This window comes from Moschus berezovskii, chromosome 9, assembly GCF_049115385.1.
Source record: "Moschus berezovskii isolate FMDL1 chromosome 9, NW_MosBer_1.0, whole genome shotgun sequence".
Lineage (NCBI taxonomy): Eukaryota > Metazoa > Chordata > Mammalia > Artiodactyla > Moschidae > Moschus > Moschus berezovskii.
The window spans coordinates 32,875,060-32,893,204 of NC_142468.1; the positions used below are offsets into that span (position 1 = coordinate 32,875,060).

At 36.9% G+C, this 18,145-nt stretch overlaps 1 protein-coding gene across 4 annotated transcripts in view; it reads right to left on the reverse strand.

Moving 5' to 3' along the window:
• The window catches only part of KIAA0586 (KIAA0586 ortholog), a 132,131-nt gene that overhangs the window by 15,169 nt on the left and 98,817 nt on the right, over positions 1-18,145 (reverse strand). Inside the window, exon 31 of one of the 4 annotated variants that reach the window (XM_088839562.1) lies at positions 4,158-17,337. The exons of the other annotated variants lie outside the window; for them this stretch is intronic. Coding sequence (XP_088695688.1) covers positions 17,282-17,337 — 56 coding nt within the window. The 3' untranslated portion in view covers positions 4,158-17,281. Of the gene's footprint in view, positions 1-4,157; positions 17,338-18,145 lie in introns of those variants that run through there. 4 annotated transcript variants of the gene reach the window in all.

The window sequence follows — 18,145 nt, forward strand, 5'->3', positions numbered from 1 at the left end:
TAAGATAATTTTCGGCAATAACATTTCACTTTAAGACTCTATAGGCATATATTCCACAGTAGTCATCTGTTCTGCTATTCTGAAAGATAGTAAATAGCATTCTAGCTTAAAATAATTCATAGGTAACTGCATATTTTCCATTGGAAAATCCAGCACAACTTGGGCCTCTGCATTTGCTACTAATTTAATAACACATCCAAGAAAGCCTTATATGTGTAATCACTATTCTTAGGTGATAAACAAGTAGCCCATCAAAGAAACTGAAAGTAACAGCACTTTTCACGCACTTATTTGAACATATTATAAAATAGTATAAACAGTAAATCTCTTTTGTATCTTTATAATAAAAAATGGTTTCTTAGAAGACATGAATCTGTGGAATTGTGAAAATTACTGTGATACTCAAGACACAACCCAGGTTTCCCAATTTGCATTTGATGCAGTATGCTGATTATTATTTGTTTTATGCTTCCCACCCCTAAAAACTGAGACCAAACATTTAATGAGATCTTTCCTGTTGCATTAGATCTTTCATCCTTTGCAAGGCATGTCTGAAGTAAACCAGAGAAACAGAAGTGGAGTACCAGCCTGATGTGCAGATTAAATGAAGTCATCAGCATTTCCAGCCATGGGCATCCCCCTGCCCTGGCCCCTCCACCCTGCTGTTCATGCACACACATTCACAGACATTGTTTTACAGTCTAAATTACTAGCAACAGTACTGAACGATGGTTTTAACTAAATTTAATCATCAAATCCAAAAATCAGGTTGTGCTTATAAGTTGAATTCCCATGTAATTAGAAGGAAAGGAAAACATGAAAAAATTGGTCTTATACAAAAGGAATTAAGAATAAATGTGTCAATTCTGCTAAAAGTTTTTCTAAACACAATGAATCAACTCTAAAATAAAATGATTAACAAAGGTAGTTTGTCTGGGATTTATTAGTAAATGCATTTCTTAGATCTTGGATTAACCCATGAAGAAAAAGGAGTTGGTGTCATTTTTATTATTAGGTATACTGATATAAATTTCCTCAGACATTGCCCATTTTTACTTTTATGGGTATATATATACACACATACATATATGTATGAAAAAACAAGCAATTGCATTAACTATTTTTATCTGATAAACAGATCTTGAAGTGATTTCCAAGAACAAGGGCCAGATCAGGCAGAACTTTTTAGGATATATGTGGAGTGTGGACTCTAGGCTGGTGCAAAGCCTTTGGAGGGGTCTGAGCAAGGAGTCAAGTGATCTGATTAATATTTTAAACAGTGACTCTTGCTCTGGGTGGATAAAACAGGGGAGCAAAATGAATATAGGAAGACCAACTGAGAAATTTCTCAGGATAATATTAAAGTTGAGGAATATTATGATTTAAAAAATCAACTACAGAAAGTAGAAAACTCAGCTTGACACCAAGCTGCTGAAAAAAAATTTTGGTTAGCTCTATTAGAACACCAAAACCTTTAGTGTTAACCCAGTTTTTAACAACCTCTGTGAACACTGAGACAATCAAGAGTAGTGAGGTTATTTAACCTCTCAGAAACCTCAGTTTTCTCATCTGTATAACAACACTAATAAAAACATTTTACATATTCACTAGTTTACTGTGAGAATGAAAACTACAACACATGAGAGTTTTTTGTCAGCTATAAAGCACCTCTCCTTTCTCTATCTTTAAATCTTGAAAGATGTCCAAGATTTTAGTTTCCTCACTGTAGGTTTGGGGGAAGAAACAAATCTGTCATATTTGGCAGTGACTGGGTTCTATCCTAGTGCAACTAGGCAGGATATATTGACTAGAGTGTGATCAAACTAGTAAAGAGCTTGGAAGCAATATAAGAAATAGTAAAAGGAACATGGGCCTTCCCAAGTAGCACTAGTAATGAAAAATCACCTGCTAATGCAGGAGATGCAAGAGATGCGGGTTCGATCCCTGAGTGTGAAGATCCCTGGAGCAGGGAATGGCAACCCACTCCTGTATTCCTGCCTGGAAAGTTCCAATGACAAAGGAGCCTGGCAGGCTACAGTCCACGGGGCCATAAAGAGTTGTAGACGACTGAGAGACTGAATACAAAGGGAACACAGCTTGTAGATTCTGGATTATAACTGTTATCAAATATTTGAAAGATTGTTCCATTGAAAGACTTGTTTCTAACACCCAATAGGACAGAACTAGAACCAATAAGTGAGAAGTTTTAAGAGGCAAATGTTAACTCAATAAGAATAATTAGTGCTTTCCATCAATAAAATGTACAACAAACAAGGGTGCTTCCTGATACTGTGAGATTTACTGTGAGATTTACTCAGTCTGATGTCTCATTTGCTGGCTCCCTCTCCTTTCTCTATCTTTAAATCTTGAAGATGTCCAAGATTTTTTTTTTGATGTTTTATTTTTTTGATTTTTTTTTAATTGGAGGCTAATTACTTTACAATATTATATTGGTTGGTTTTGCCATACATTGACATGAATCCGCCCAGGGTGTACATGTGTTCCCCTTCTTGAACGCCCCTCCCACCTCCCTCCTCCCCATATCCTCCCTCTGGGTCATCCCTGTGCACCAGCCCCGAGCATCCTGTATCATGTGTCGAACTTGGACTGTTGATTCTTTTCACATATGATAATATACATGTTTCAATGCCATTCTCCCAAATCATCTCACCCTCACCCTCTCCCACAATGTCCAAGATTTTAATCCAGGGATGCTCTCATTCCCTTTCCGTACTTAATCCTTGGGTGATATCATCCATACTCATAACTTTAAATAGCATCCATACTGTCAACTCTCAGCGTTTTATCTCCAGTCCCAACCTCTTCACTGAACTCTAATAACAAACTGCCTATCACTTGAAGTTTTATTAGGCTTCTCAAAATCTATGTGCCCTACACAGAATGGCTGATTTTCACCTCAATCTTCCTAACTTTAATAAGTAGCACTATCATTCAACCAGTAATTTTCAGACCAGAAATTTAGGAGTAACTAACCTTTGACTCTGCTTTCAATTATACTCTACATCTAATTTGCCTTAGTAAGTAAGTTTTGAAATCAACTTATTCTTCAGTTCTATTAGGTATATGCCATCAATACATAGCCTTAACCTGACCACCATGACACCTCCACCAGGGTCCAAGCCACCATCACCTCTCATTTGGAATACTGGGACAGTCACACACTTCCAATTAGTCTATTTCCACCACGGTCTCCCTAAGGTCTGTTCTCTGTCTAGAAGCTGGCAGAAACTTTAACAGTGTAAATTAAAGTCTGTCATTTCCCAGCTCAAACCCTCCACAGGATTCTCATCACTTGTTGTTGTTGTTCAATTGCCAAATTGTGTCCAACTCTTGCAACCCCATGGACTGCACCATGCCAAGCCTCCCAGTCCCTCACCATCTCCTGGAGTTTGCCCAAGTTTGTGTCAATTGAATCAGTGATGCCATCCAACCATTTCATCCTCTGTCGCCATCTGCTCCTTCTGCCTTCAATCTTTCCCAGCATCAGGGTCTTTTTCAATGAACCAGCTCTTTGCATCAGGTGGCCAAAGCATTGGCTCTTCAGCTTCAGCATCAGTCCTTCCAATGAGGATTCAGGGTTGATTTCCTTTAGGATTGATTGGTTTGATCTCCTCACTGTCCAAGGGACTCTCAAGAGTCTTCTCTAGCACCACAGTTCAAAAGCATCAATTCTTTGGCACTCTGCCTTCTTTATGGTCCTCCAATTTATCTTTAGTCTCATCATACTCAGACTGAAATCCAAATTCCTTCTCAGAGTCTTCAGAGCTCGACATGATCTGTAGCCTACATCTCCTGTCTCAGTTCCTACCACAGCTCCCTTGCACACTCCCCTCCAACCACAATGGCCTTCTTGTTGTTCCTTGGGCAAGTTCATTCCCACCTTAACACCTTCATTTTTCCTTCATATTCCTACACGGAATATTCTTCCCCAAATGTTTGCAACATTTCTCTTTCCTTTTACTCTATGTGGAAATGACATTCCTTCAAAAAGGGCTCCCCTAATCAAATGATCAAAACTACTTACCCTGCTTCCTTCACTATCTATCACTCTGCTTTATGTCCTTCTTAATTGAAACTAATAGAAATACAAATTTACAGACATTATTTTTATTTTATTTTATTTTTTTTTTAAAATGCCAAGATAAGAAACAATTTATTATAGAGAGAAGAAAAATTTCTCATCCAAAATATAGAAATCTGTACAACTTTGCCACAATCAATATACATGAACTGTACAAATTTACACCAGTTCATAATTTACCAAATAAAAGATGACTAACAAAGTTCACAAAATAGATGGTGGTTTGTGGAAAAGACTGTTACCCAATTAAGTACAAGGAGAGTTACAAACCAGACCTCCACTTTCTAAAAATAAGAAGTTTACTCAGTCTTAGAAAACTACAAGCTAGCAAATGTACAGAGAGCTGGCTGGTGCTAACACCACAGTTGAGACAGTGTCTTTTTAAGGGTCTTTTTTTTTTTTTTTAAAGCCTGTTGCCAAGGCAGATTCTGGTCACTTGCTACTTTCAAGGCCAAAAACACAATAGAAGGTCTGACCATTTCCCCAGGTCATGCTTACTAGTTTGTCTTATATACATTTATACATATTTAAGTGCTAGGTAAAAGTCTTGTCATAAAATTTCCAGTACTACCATGTTTAAAATGTTGAGCTTTCCTATTGAGCTGCCAAAGAGGATAACAACTTTTAAGTGTAATAGTGCAAATTTTCTCTGCAAGTTCTACTGCAAAGAAATACAAATTTGCATTAAAGGGACTGACGTAAAAATTTAGGTATCATGTCTGGGAGAAACTGAAACCATCCTAGGACTTCACTCCTAGCAAATAAGATGATCATTTACTTGGACTCACAGGCTATTAAAATCGTTGAAAGGTACTGTCCAAACTATGGCACTGTCACTTAAAAAAATTTTTTTACCACTCTATCTTGTGCCAGATCTTCACAGCTGTGACATGGTTTAAATTCCATAATCCATCCCCAAAGGGAGCCCACCCAAAGCAAAAATCAAATTTATCCATCCATTATAAGATGATCCATCCACAGGCTATATCTTAACCTGATACAGTCATCATATTGTAGTTTTTGGAAGGGCTTGTTCTGCCCAAGAGAAGTTCCTCCTTACAGCTGATTCTGCTCAGACATTATTTTTAAAATAAAGAATACCTTTCAAAAATGTTCTGCTTTTTATTTGGAAAGAATTTCGATCTTGGGGAAAAGTTACAAGAATAATATAAAGAATACCTATATCTCACTTGCCCAGATCCAGAGTGGTTAACTTTCCCCTGTGTTTAGGTTGGTACGGTGTTTCCCCATGACCATATGCAGGTTAGGTCTCAGATATCCCAACTGCAGACACACAGTATTCATCTGCCCCTCTGTGGTTGCACTAATTTTGATCATCCCATCAGGGTACTATCCTACGTTTCCCTTTCTGTGAGGATACACTTTAAGAACATGCAAATATCCTGCCCCTCATTAAAACTTCCTGTACATTTAGCATTCATTGATGACCTCTGCCCCATCTAATCTTTACTAGGATGCTTGCAAAATGCTGGCTTTCCAGCAGTACTAGTCACTCCGCACTTGCCTGTTAACTTTTTAAAAACCATTTATGTTTTTCACAGCACTTAACATCATCTGAAATTGCTGTAAATTAACTTACTTTTTTCTATTATGTATACAAGAATGTAAGCTCTGTGAAAGCAAGGATTTCACCTGTTAGGTTTACCACACTCTCTCATTTGGAACAATACCTGGCCCATAGCAACTATTCAAGAATGAAAAGAAAAAGAAAGAAAACGTTTAACAAGGCCCCTGAACTAGATGGGAGAATAGGACTACCTCATACATTTGATCCAATAAACACTGGAATGTTTACAGTGCTGTGCTAGAGAGCAGATGATGCAGAAATGAATGAAACAAGGCCATTGTCTCTAAGAAATTTACTTTCCAGAGAAAGAGAGAGGCTATAAAGAAATAATCCTACAAGGTATGATGCAAGGGCTAAAAGTGAAATATATACCAAATAGCATAAGGAAATAGCAACCCACTCCAGTGTTCTTGCCTGGAGAATCCCAGGGATGGTGGAGCCTGGTGGGCTGCCGTCTATGGGGTCGCACAGAGTCGGACACGACTGAAGTGACTTAGCAGCGGCAGCAGCATAAGCCCTTCAGGGACATAGAGTAGATAAAAAATGTTTGTTTCTAGGATGGAAAGATGGTGAAAGAGGGCAGAGGAGGGAACAGTTCCAAGTGAAGACACTGAGAAAGGCATGTGAAGGGAAATGTAGGAGACACTGGTAAGTATAGTAGGATGAGGGTTGAGAAGAAATAGAATTATGAAGTATTTGTGACCACAACTGACCTGAAGAATCACTGAGCCCACTTCATGCTATACATAAGAATGAATGATCCTTCTTATTCCACATTCATTCCCTTGCCCCCCTGCTCCTTCCCCTCCTACCCTTTCCTTTCCCCTTTACTCTCTAAGTGAGACCTTTTCCCTTCTTCCTATTCTTCCCTTTCTTTCTCTGCACTTACCCTTTTCATCTCTCAGGATTATATCTTTCTCCCTCTCCCTTTGTCAAGAGTAGAAATGAGATGGGAATCAAAGCTGCAGGTGTAAGAGTTACCTTCAAGGAGGTAAAAAGCACTATTCTTTCTTGAACCCAAAAGGAAAAAAAATGAAAAGATTATAATGTAGAGTCATAAAAAGTTGGAGTTAGAGTAGCTATAAATGAAAGAGTAGGGAGGTGGGAGGGGGGTTCAGGACGGGGAACACATGTACACCCAGGGTGGATTCATGTCAATGTATGGCAAAACCAATACAATACAGCAATGTAATTAGCTTCCAACTAAAATAAACAAATTTAAAAAATAAATAAATGAAAGAGTAGAATTTTGGAAATACATTTGAACGAGTAGAAGTTGGAAAAGCAAAAGCATATATTGAAAGAGAACTGAGGGGATAACATTGGGATTAAGGGTTTGGGGAGAAGGGCTAGAATAGATGTTATTTTGGAGCCAAAATCCATATGAAATTAATAAAAGTTATTACTGAGGAATAGCCAAACTTCCATTCAAGCCCCACAGCACAGTTTGCAAACAGGTTATAATTTTACAAACTGCATCAACACCATGAGAATTTCATGACCAGGAACAAAAATCAGAGAATGGGGATTAACACAGATCAAAGAGACACAGAGGTCTTGGATGGTTATAAGACAGTATTTACATGAGTTAACCATATAGATCAGGCAAAATATAGGGCCTGAGGAATAGCCAGTCAAGAGAAACAGGACTGAGTAAATGGAGGCTGCAGTACAGGTGGGAGAAAGAATACATGACTCAAGTGGGTCCACTAACTGATACACTAACTGCCTCACAACATCTGCCTCCTGTCCCACTACCCAACCCGGCCAGGTTAGTTAGGGAAAGAAAGACAAAAGTATTAAGCTCTATAATGAATAAGACAACTATCCCTGTACTCCAAGGGTCACTTATTATTCCCCAGCAATTTCTTCCACAAACTGAAGTTTCTAAGGAGAAAAGAAAATCTAGAGAAGATGAAAGGCAATAAAAAGCCATCTCAGAAAACTTAGTTCTGGCTGATTAGTACTCAATTGCTCCTGAACGACATCATAGAATTCCAAAAGTCATCCCTTCTATTCCTTAATGGAGTTGACTTTATGTCGGAAAGGGAAATGACAGAGGCAGTAAGTTGAACTCCCCCTAGACCAGCAATGAGAACTCTGTTTAAAGATAATTCCGTTAAAATTTCTTCTTCATAAACACTGTTCAAAATCAGTAAGACTTGCCTAGAAAACTCCATAGTCCTAAGCACCTAAATTTTAATCTGTCACTCCCATTTCCAAACAGTATCTATGATCTCATTTGTGCTTCTAAATCACAACAGGTTTGCTTTGGTAGAACACATCTTTGAACTCTGCCATAGGTCTGCATTACATGTTTACGTATGAATTACATGGTTAAAAATATGGCCTTTACTTCACCAATGTTGCTTTTTATAGCACAGAACAATCTTGGGAGAGTTTTCCCACTTAAATTTTTTTTTCATGATTCTGTAATAAAGCTAGTAGTATTAAGCATACCTGGATGATGTTAGATCTTTCTTTAGAATTGGCATAGTGGAAAGGCTGAGCCCAAAGGCAAAAACTGAGGGCATGTTACACAGATAAAACCTTATTCTATATAACATCAATCATAATAGTGTTAATAGTGGTAAAAAGCAAAAGTACTATAGATAAGAATCATTAAAGTATTAATTTAATAAAACAAAGTATGTAAGTACAATAAAAAGAAAAATGTTTTTCAAGAATATATGAGGAAGGTTTCCAGGATGGACAATGAAATTATAGTGCCTTTTGCCATTTGAGTTACAGGGTTTTTTGCCATGAAATTTAACCATTTTAATACTTTTATGTGTGCCCAACACGGCCCCTAATTTTAACCCTTACTTTTAATCAAGATGCCACAGCTCATAAATGATTACTAAGTTCTTGCATTATCAGTTTCTCTTAGATTTAAAAATGAGAGAATTGCTGACAGTGCAGTTCACTATAACACTCATTTGTCAATGGATAAGATTATCAATTGGACATCACCCTGGTTAATAAGGTTCACTATATTTAGTTGTCTGATATGCAGATCAATAAAAAAATTTTGTAAAACAATCCTAGGTTTAGTAAATAGACTTGTACCATCTCTAGCATTTTCTCACCAACATCCTTAAAGCTCAGGACCAATGCAGATTCAATACCTATCTGTTAAAAAAGAGCTGATTACAACATGAGTATTCAAAAAGAAGAGGCGTTCTGGAGACAGACATGCCAATGATAACAAGTATTTTCATAGCTTTTAATATGTGTAAGTCCTGTTCTACATGCACTACATGTCTTCAACCAAGCTATCAACCTTCTGGAATAGATACTACATTCAGTTCAGTTCAGTTCAGTTCAGTCGCTCAGTCGTGTCCGACTCTCCGCGACCCCATGAATCACAGCACACCAGGCCTCCCTGTCCATCACAAACTCCCGGAGTTCACTCAAACTCATGTCCACAAAGTCGGTGATGCCATCCAGCCATCTCATTCTCCGTCGTCCCCTTCTCCTCCCGCCCCCAGCCTTTCCCAGCATCAGAGTCTTTTCCAGTGAGTCAACTCGTCGCATGAGGTGGCCAAAGTATTGCAGTTTCAGCTTTAGCATCAGTCCCTCCAATGAACACCCAGGATTGATCTCCTTTAGAATCGACTACATTACAGATGAGAAAAGCACAGAAAGGTTAAGTATCCTGCCCAAAGTCACCAGCTAGTGAATAGCCAGCAGAGTTAGAATTTGAACTCAGGAAGTCTGAGTCCAGAGTATAAGCTCTATGCTGCAGTGCTTCTAATTCTACAGTAGAACAGACATCAATCAGCACAAACATCTAGTCATTAGGCAATGTTTCACAAAGGGCGGTCCTCTTTCCTCAGCACGACCAGGGGTGCTAGTTAAGCATTCAGATTGCCACGCCTAGACTCAGTCTCAAGGTTAAGCTGGGAATCTACATTTTAAATTAGAAATGCAGGAGATTAAGTCAAAATTTGAAAGACACTGTATTAAAGACTAAAACTATCAAGTGATAGTACATCCTGTAAGTATAAAAATATTACTTCTCTGTTCTAATTAATTTTGAATTGAAATAATCCAGTTTGTCTTTTATTTAGTGTACAGCTGGCTTAGTAGAGGGCTTCCCTTGTGGCTCAATTGGTAAAGAATCTGCCTGCAATGCAGGAGACCTGGGTTCGATCCCTGGGTTGGGAAGATCCCCTGGAGAAGGGAAAGGCTACCCACTCCAGTATTCTGGCCTGGAGAATCCCATATGTATAGTTCATGGGGTCGCAAAGAGTCGGGCACAACTGAGCAACTTTCACTATCACTGGCTTAGTAGAATATTAGACTATTTCCATCCATTGATGGAAATAGTCTAATTTGTATTTTATTTATATAAAACTAAAATCACAAAAAATTTGAATGATTATTCTGTTGATTGGAAGAAAATCATCGGTAATACACTAACTTGTCAATGTAGTTAGTGTTACTTGGAAGAGGGCAGTGTAGTACAATAGAAATACTGCTACATCTGGAATAAGAAGATCAGATGCTATCACTAATCAGAATTATAACCTTTGGTTCTTGGTAGCAGAGGGATCATTCCCAGTTCGACAGAACCAAAGGTCATTCATCCGAGTGCATGTGATTTTCCTACTCCTAGTTCAGCATTTCACTGATATTAAAATACAAGGATATTATCAAATCTACACTTATCTCTGTGGTTATTTTGGAAGGTTAAATTTTATTTAATGGCTGCTAAATAAAAAGGCTACTAAGTTTAATGAATAATTTAAATTATGTTTTATATCAATTTGATTTCTATAAACAACAGCATAAAAACTTTAAAGTCACATTTTAGGAAATCTGGCTAAGAACAATGAAAGAGTTGCACAGGTTTCTGGAATACTGGCCAGTCTTCAAAACAACCCTAGTATTTTGTTTTTGGTGAGACAGGTTTACTATCAAAGACTTGAGAAAAATCTATGTGTTTCATATACAATGTATAATTAATTCTATAACAACAAGAAAAGTAAATAATTTCCATAATTAAAATACTCCGACAGAGAAAGTAAAATTACTTTAGCAACAAGTGAAAATGTTATGGAAATCCTTGAATAATTTTCAGTGTCTTTTCCAACAGATAGATTTTCTCTATCAATCTTCTTAGCCTTCAGTTCAGTTCAGTCGCTCGGTCGTCTCTGACTCTTTGTGACCCCATGAATCACAGCACGCCAGGCCTCCCTGTCCATCACCAACTCCCGGAGTTCACTCATACTCATGTCCATCGAGTCGGTGATGCCATCCAGCCATCTCATCCTCTTTCGCCCCCTTCTCCTCCTGCCCCCAATCCCTCCCAGCATCAGAGTCTTTTCCAGTGAGTCAACTCGTCACATGAGGTGGCCAAAGTATTGGAGTTTCAGCTTTAGCATCAGTCCTTCCAATGAACACCCAGGATTGATCTCCTTTAGAATGGACTTGTTGGATCTCCTTGCAGTCCAAGGGACTCTCAAGAGTCTTCTCCAACACTGCAGTTCAAAAGCATCAATTCTTCGGCGATCAGCTTTCTTCACAGTCCAACTCTCACATTCATACATGACCACTGGAAAAACCACAGCCTTGACTAGACGGACCTTTGTTGGCAACGTAATGTCTCTGCTTTTTAATATGCTATCTAGGTTGGTCATAACTTTCCTTCCAAGTAGTAAGCATCTTACTCAAGTAAGCGATTTCATGGCTGCAATCACCATCTGCCTTAGTTATGCACATTTCTCTCTCAGATTACACACACACACACACACACACACACACACATAACATATATACACACATATATTTCTGTTTTTAAATAAAAGATGTAAATTCTGTCTGGTAGGAACAGTGGAAATAATCATCTATGCTAAAAATCCATTAACGTGCCACAAGAGTGTCTTCTCTCATATGGCTTATGTCCCCACCTCCATCTAAACATTCTCACATAAAATGTAAGAAATGTATATACATAAAGACAATCAGCAAGTTGACCTAACACACTTGCTGCCATATGTTTATTTTTTCAGCACTGTAAGAAAAAAGTGACAATTTGACAGTGTGATTACAAAAAGATGCTTGTCTTTTTATATTTAATCGCATTCCAACAAATTATTTCTGAGGTGCAGTGTTTTAAAGAAATTATTTTTCTCAAACATCTCCTTTTTCTTTTTCTTATCCTTTGAGAGAAGATGCTTCATCTTATTTCTTTCTCTAACTCCAAAGCACCTTCACAGTCCTTTACACAAAAAGCATGCTAAAAATAATGACCTAAGAATGAATATACAATGGAACATTATTGAACTATAAAGAGGAGTGAAGTAATGACATTCTCTACAACATGAATGAACCTTGAAAACATGTTAAAGAGGACAGACACAAAACCCACATACTATATGATTCCATTTATATAAAATGTGAATATGTAAATACATAGAGATAGAAAGTAAACTAGTAGTTGCCAGGAACTGGGGGGAGGGGAGGGTAGAGAATGAATACTATTGGGTATGGGATTTCTTTTAGTGCAAGGAACATTTTCTGGAATTTCTATAACTTTTAAAAAATATTAAAAATGACTGAACTGTACATTATGAAAGGTAAAATGTTACAATTATCTCAATTTTAAAAATAAAGAATGAGTGAAGGAATGCTCACACTATTTCTATTTCATTTAGAGTTCAAAAATACTACCCACTGACTAACATGTAACCCAATTTAACTTCCTCTACTTTGGGCATATTCTTGGTTGCCTGTTCCCCTTGCTTAACTAATACATCCTCAAAGAACGAAAAATTTTAGTACATAAAAGAAATCACAAAATCTTTTAGAAAAGTAAAAATGTCTTAAGGTTATTGTACTATGGCTGTTTGTACCATGTCTACATTCAAAAGTATCAACTGAAAAATGATTATACGGAACTATTCTCATTTTCTTCTTTCCTTTCCTTCTTTTCTTCCTTCTATCTTTTTACTAAATAACAGAATTAAATGTTGTTTGGGGTCAAAAGCAAAATGGACTGAATCATCAAATTCAATTCAATCAACACATTGATCACTGACTGTATTTAAGCACAGTGCAATGCTGGGAAACAAGGTCAATTAAATAAATAGAACAGCCTATCTTAACAAATAAACTACAAAACTATCCCATATATCATTTTCTCTGAAACTTTAATCAGTCTGGAGAATACAGAGTTGATAAAGGCAGTTCTTGCCATAAACTATTAAGTCGTACAATAAATATTTATTAAGTGTTTACTCAATAAAATGGTATAAAACAAGGAAAAGAACATCAATTTTGCCCTCAAGTAGATATGGGCTTGATTTCTAGACATTCATTTTCTAAACTGTGTGCTTTGGGGAAGTTAGTTAACCTTCATGAACCTTATCATTTCTCATATAAATGGGAATAATTACTAACTGCATGGTGTGGCATTATGAGGAATACATGAGACAACATAAAGTGCCTAATAAAGCTTCAGTAAATGGAAACTATTGCTAAGATTATATTCAGGGCTTCCCTAGTGCTTCAGTGGTGAAGACACCTCCTGCCAACGCAGGAGACATGGGTTTGATCCCTGATCCAGGAAAATCCCACATGCCACCAAGCAACTAAGCACATGCACCACATTACTGAGCCTGTGCTCTAGAGCCCGGGAGCTGCAGCTACTGAAGTCTGCATGTCCTAGAGCCTGTGCTCCACAACACGCACTGCAACTAGAGAGTAGCTCCCACTCGCCGCAACTACAGAAAAACCTGACCGGCAACAAAGACCCAGCACAGTCAACAATAATTACATAAAATTAAAAAAAAAAAAAAGATTAAGTTTAGGGCACCAAAGATCTGGAGGGTGGAGTTAAGGATGAATAAGATATTTTTGGATGGCATCACCGACTCACTGGACATGAGTTTGAGGAAGCTCCGGGAGATGGTGAAGTACAGGGAAGCCTGGCGTGCTGCAGTCCACGGGGTCTCAAAGAGTCGGACACTTCTGAGTGACTAAACTGAACTGAACTGAAGCCATTTTCTACTGCAGGTTCAGAAAGGACTTGGGAAAATGCAGCTGAATGCTGAATAATAAAAAGTGTCAGTAAAATTTGGCAGTATTCTATAGGGGAATTTTTTTGTCTATGGTCACGAGGGATACTGGTTTATAATCTTCTTTTCCAGTAAAGTCTTTGCCTGGTTTTGGTATCAGGGTTATGCTGGAATGAGTTCTCCCATTTTTCTGGCAGTGGGAGCTACTCTTCCAAGACTGTATCAGTGAATGAGAATCTCTCCAGTCTCCTGTCCTAGCTCCCATTCTTTCTTTTTCCAGAGGTCCGTGGAGAAGAGATTCCAAGTAGGAGTGAACTACTTTTATATCAGTAGCTACCAATGGCTCTATGCTTGGCCTTTAGTAATTCATTAAAGAAAAGCTCAGTCAAACATCTTTATCTGCTTGTATGGTGCCTGTGACTATGTTGTGGCACAGTCTCTGGTGACACAGTTCTTGTGTCCCATCTCTCTGGAGAAGTCTGCCTTTCCGTGGACTTTAAGCTACTTGCTCTACATTATAAGCTATCTGATTGGTTCAAGAAACGCTATGATTTTATAGTTTATCTGACATTTTATTATAGTTAGAAGTGACACTCTCCACTTTCCTCCTCCTAGGGAGAAACAGAAACCCCACATTCAGCAACATTTTAAAGCAAATTTATATTTTATTAATCAGAAATAGCATGTATTTGTAAAAAACACATTTACTCAGGTTATGCTTGTTAAACATTTGGTTACATGGATTTGGGGCAGACTTGTTAGTCTGTGCCCCTTCTTCCGGGAACCCTATCAGAGATCTACACACATGGTTTTTAAATTACTGTCATACCTTATGAGAAAAAAAATCAAACTTTTAACTGTGATTTTAAAATTACTAAAATCAATTGTAATTCTGAGATCTATTGTAACTTAACGATATTTCAAATACAAAGCAAAAATTTTCATTTGCACATGTGGTTAGAAATAGCTTCCAAATATATACAAGCTTTGAATGTCCTAATTCTCACATATCTGAAGTTACAATCACTACAGTGAGGTATAAAAGCTGCTAAGATGTAAAGGAATTAAATTCAAGACATTTACTGGTGTTGCTCAGTCGCTAAGTCATGTCTGATTCTTTGCGACACCATGGGCTACAGCATGCCAAGCTTCCCCGTCCTTCACTATCTCCTGGAGTTTGCTCAAACTCATATCCATTAAGCCAACTCTTTGTGACCCCATGGTCTGTAGTTTGCAAGGCTTCTCTGCCCGTGGAATTCTCCAGGCAAGAATACTGGAGTGGGTTGCCATTCCCTTCTCCAAGGGATCTTCCTGACCCAGGCATGGAATCCAAGTCTCCTGCACTGCAGGCAGATTCTTCACCACGAGGGAAGCCCAATTCAATACATAATGTAAAAAAAAAAAATCTATCTTTGATTTCCCACAAAAAAGTAACCAGATTTTTATTAATTATTGCAATTACATTAATTACTTTTAGCACTTTGATACATATTGTCTGAGCAATATATATCATCTATAAATAAGAAAACTGAAGAATGCTGTAATTTTAAACACCTTTGACAACAGTTTAATCACAAAACATATACTCTAATTTTTTCCCATTGACTCTAGTAAAGCATGTTTGACTTTCTAATTATTTACTATGAAGTTCTTAAAATTTTAAAGGAAAAACTAAAAAATATTTTTTAAAGTGAACTATTTTAATACTTCACAATAGAATGTAATTGTTTCTGGGTTCATAACAAATACATGAATTTAAATACAAATACTTCATTTGTACTGAAGAAAGCTAAGTTGCACAGTGAAAGGGGAGAAAAATGAGTTGTTAAATTATTAAAAAGTTGCTTTCACTATAAAACTGTTAGATAATTAATCAGGGCTTAGAATCAGATAAGTGATATCATGTGATCAAAAATACATTCAATGAATTCAAAGCCAAGAGTTTTACTCTTAGATTCCAAAGATATCATCTTTCGGAACTCAATTCAATTTTTATCTTTTGTGTTAAAATCTGAAAGTAATAATCCAGGGGAGAGGAGAAAGGTTGTCTTTACAGATTTCCCAGAAGCTTAGTGCTAGAATCTATGTTCTACCATTATTTTCAGTCAATTTTTAACGGATGATCACTGAAAAACTACCATTGCTAGTAAATGGCTTGGTTTCTTGATACACACACACACACACACACACACACACACACACCCATATAAAACTACTATACATTTCAAAGTGAAATACATGGTACGTCTTCCTGAAACAGCCATAATTTTAGGTTCAAGTATTCGTAGAAGAATTTATCTTCCAGAAAAGATGTGGTTTTGATTCCCTTGTGATAAGGTGAATTTCCTTCATTATCTTCAAGGCCCTTTGCGTATGAAAGATAGGATTGAATTCTTTCAAGGTCAGTCAAAGTCCTGAAAGCCCAAAAGGATTATTTTGGCACTCTGACTTTCCTAGTCTCTGAAACATTTGGCAATGTATCAGAGTTTTATCAGAGGAAAAAACCCCACAAAATTTATGGGGAAAAAAGTCATAACTGACTATTGCCAAAGGAATCATATTCATTCAAAAAATATATCAATTACAGAGTGAAACACTCGGCTCCCATTTGAAACGTTCTATCTATAGCCCACTGGGTATTTATTTGTCTTGGTTAAAGCTGACATCTGCTCCCCTAACTTCTGTATTATACTGTAACTGTGCTTAGTCACTCAGTTGCATCTGACTCTTTGTGGCCCATGGACTGTAGCCCACCAGGCTCCTCTTTCCATGCCCTGTCGGTTCTCTAGGCAAGAATACTGGAGTGGGTTGCCATGCCCTCCTCAAGTGGGATCTTCCCAACACACGGATGGAACCAGCTCTCCTGCATTGCAGGTGGATTCCTTACCATCTGAGCCACCAGGGACGCCCATGAATACTGGAGTAGGTAGCCTACCTCTTCTCCAGGAAATCTTCCCGACCCAGGAATCAAATTGGGTCTCCTGCATTGCAGGCAGATTCTTTGCATTAGATATAAAATTAAATGAAAATAATTTTTACACATATTAAATCCAATTATTCTAAATTCTTTCTAAATAAAACTGCATCACTAGCTAACACACTGGCTTCTTTTATTATTTTTATTGACATTAAATGTTAATTGGACATTATTTAATGACACTGCTGTAAGTCAACAAAAATTTAAATATTGCCATCTTGTGGCCATTCATATACAAGAAACTGAAAACAATGTCACTTTCCTAAAGAGATTTACCTTTAATATATTCCCAAATATATTTTCCTTATCAGCTGAGAAAAATGATCGTTTTATTACATACAACCTTCTCCAAGGAGATAAAATTCATTTACACATTTAAGAAATTATATATTTTTTTAGAAAACTAAATTAAATATACAGTCTTGGCCATGAGTGGTAACAATTCAGTAGGACATCAAGGCAGTCCTGATACTATCTTAGACATATTCCTTTGCTCGTATCTACACAGTCATGATTTAATACAATGAGGAAAGTTTTACAGGCAATTTTCCATAGGGTTCTAAAATATAATATCAACATAATAACTAACATTACTGTATCACTGTTAAGTTTAAAAAAGTGGTCAGGAGGGCAAAGTTCTGAAAAGCTGGAGCAAGAAAGGAAGAGAAAACAAACAGGTAAAAACATAAATAACATAATCTTAAGCACTTTCTCACTTTCTCATAATCTTAAGCACTTTCTTAAGTTCTGAAAAGCTGGAGCAAGAAAGGAAGAGAAAACAAATAGAAAAGTAAAAATGTAAATAGCATAATCTTAAGCACTTTCTCTTAAGTCTTCACCAAAATGCCAAATGCCTAGTTACTTTCGCAATTAGACTGGCATTCAATACATGAGCTAAAAAAAACACAAATACAAAAGCAAAAAAAAAAAAAAATTCTACTGCTCAAAATACTCCTAACACTATTGCAGATAGAAGAATTTTTAAATAAAAGACATCTTAATTTCTACTGCCAAATTTCAGATTTTAAGTAATATAAAATTTAAATGACTAAGAAGCAAGAAGGCAAACAAAGCAACCTTGCAGAAACATAAAGACAACATCAAAAATGTTGTGATACTGAGTACAGAATCATTCAGCCACATCATTTTGTTAATTAAACAATACAGAAAAGTTCATTCATATGATAGCATTTAACATGAGAGTCCTTTGTATTCTAAGTTGTACCTGTTAATCAAATCACCACACAATATAAACACCCTCTACAAAGCTCCTGAATATCCATAACTGCTGCCTTTATCATAATTTAAAACAGACAACTATGATACAGACTTGTACATAGATAAAAAGATACTGACATTCAATTGTACAAGAACCAAAAAATTAGATTAAAAGAAAAATATTACCTAAGAGTTTTTAAAATCTATTAGAAATAGTATTTACTAATAAAAAGAAC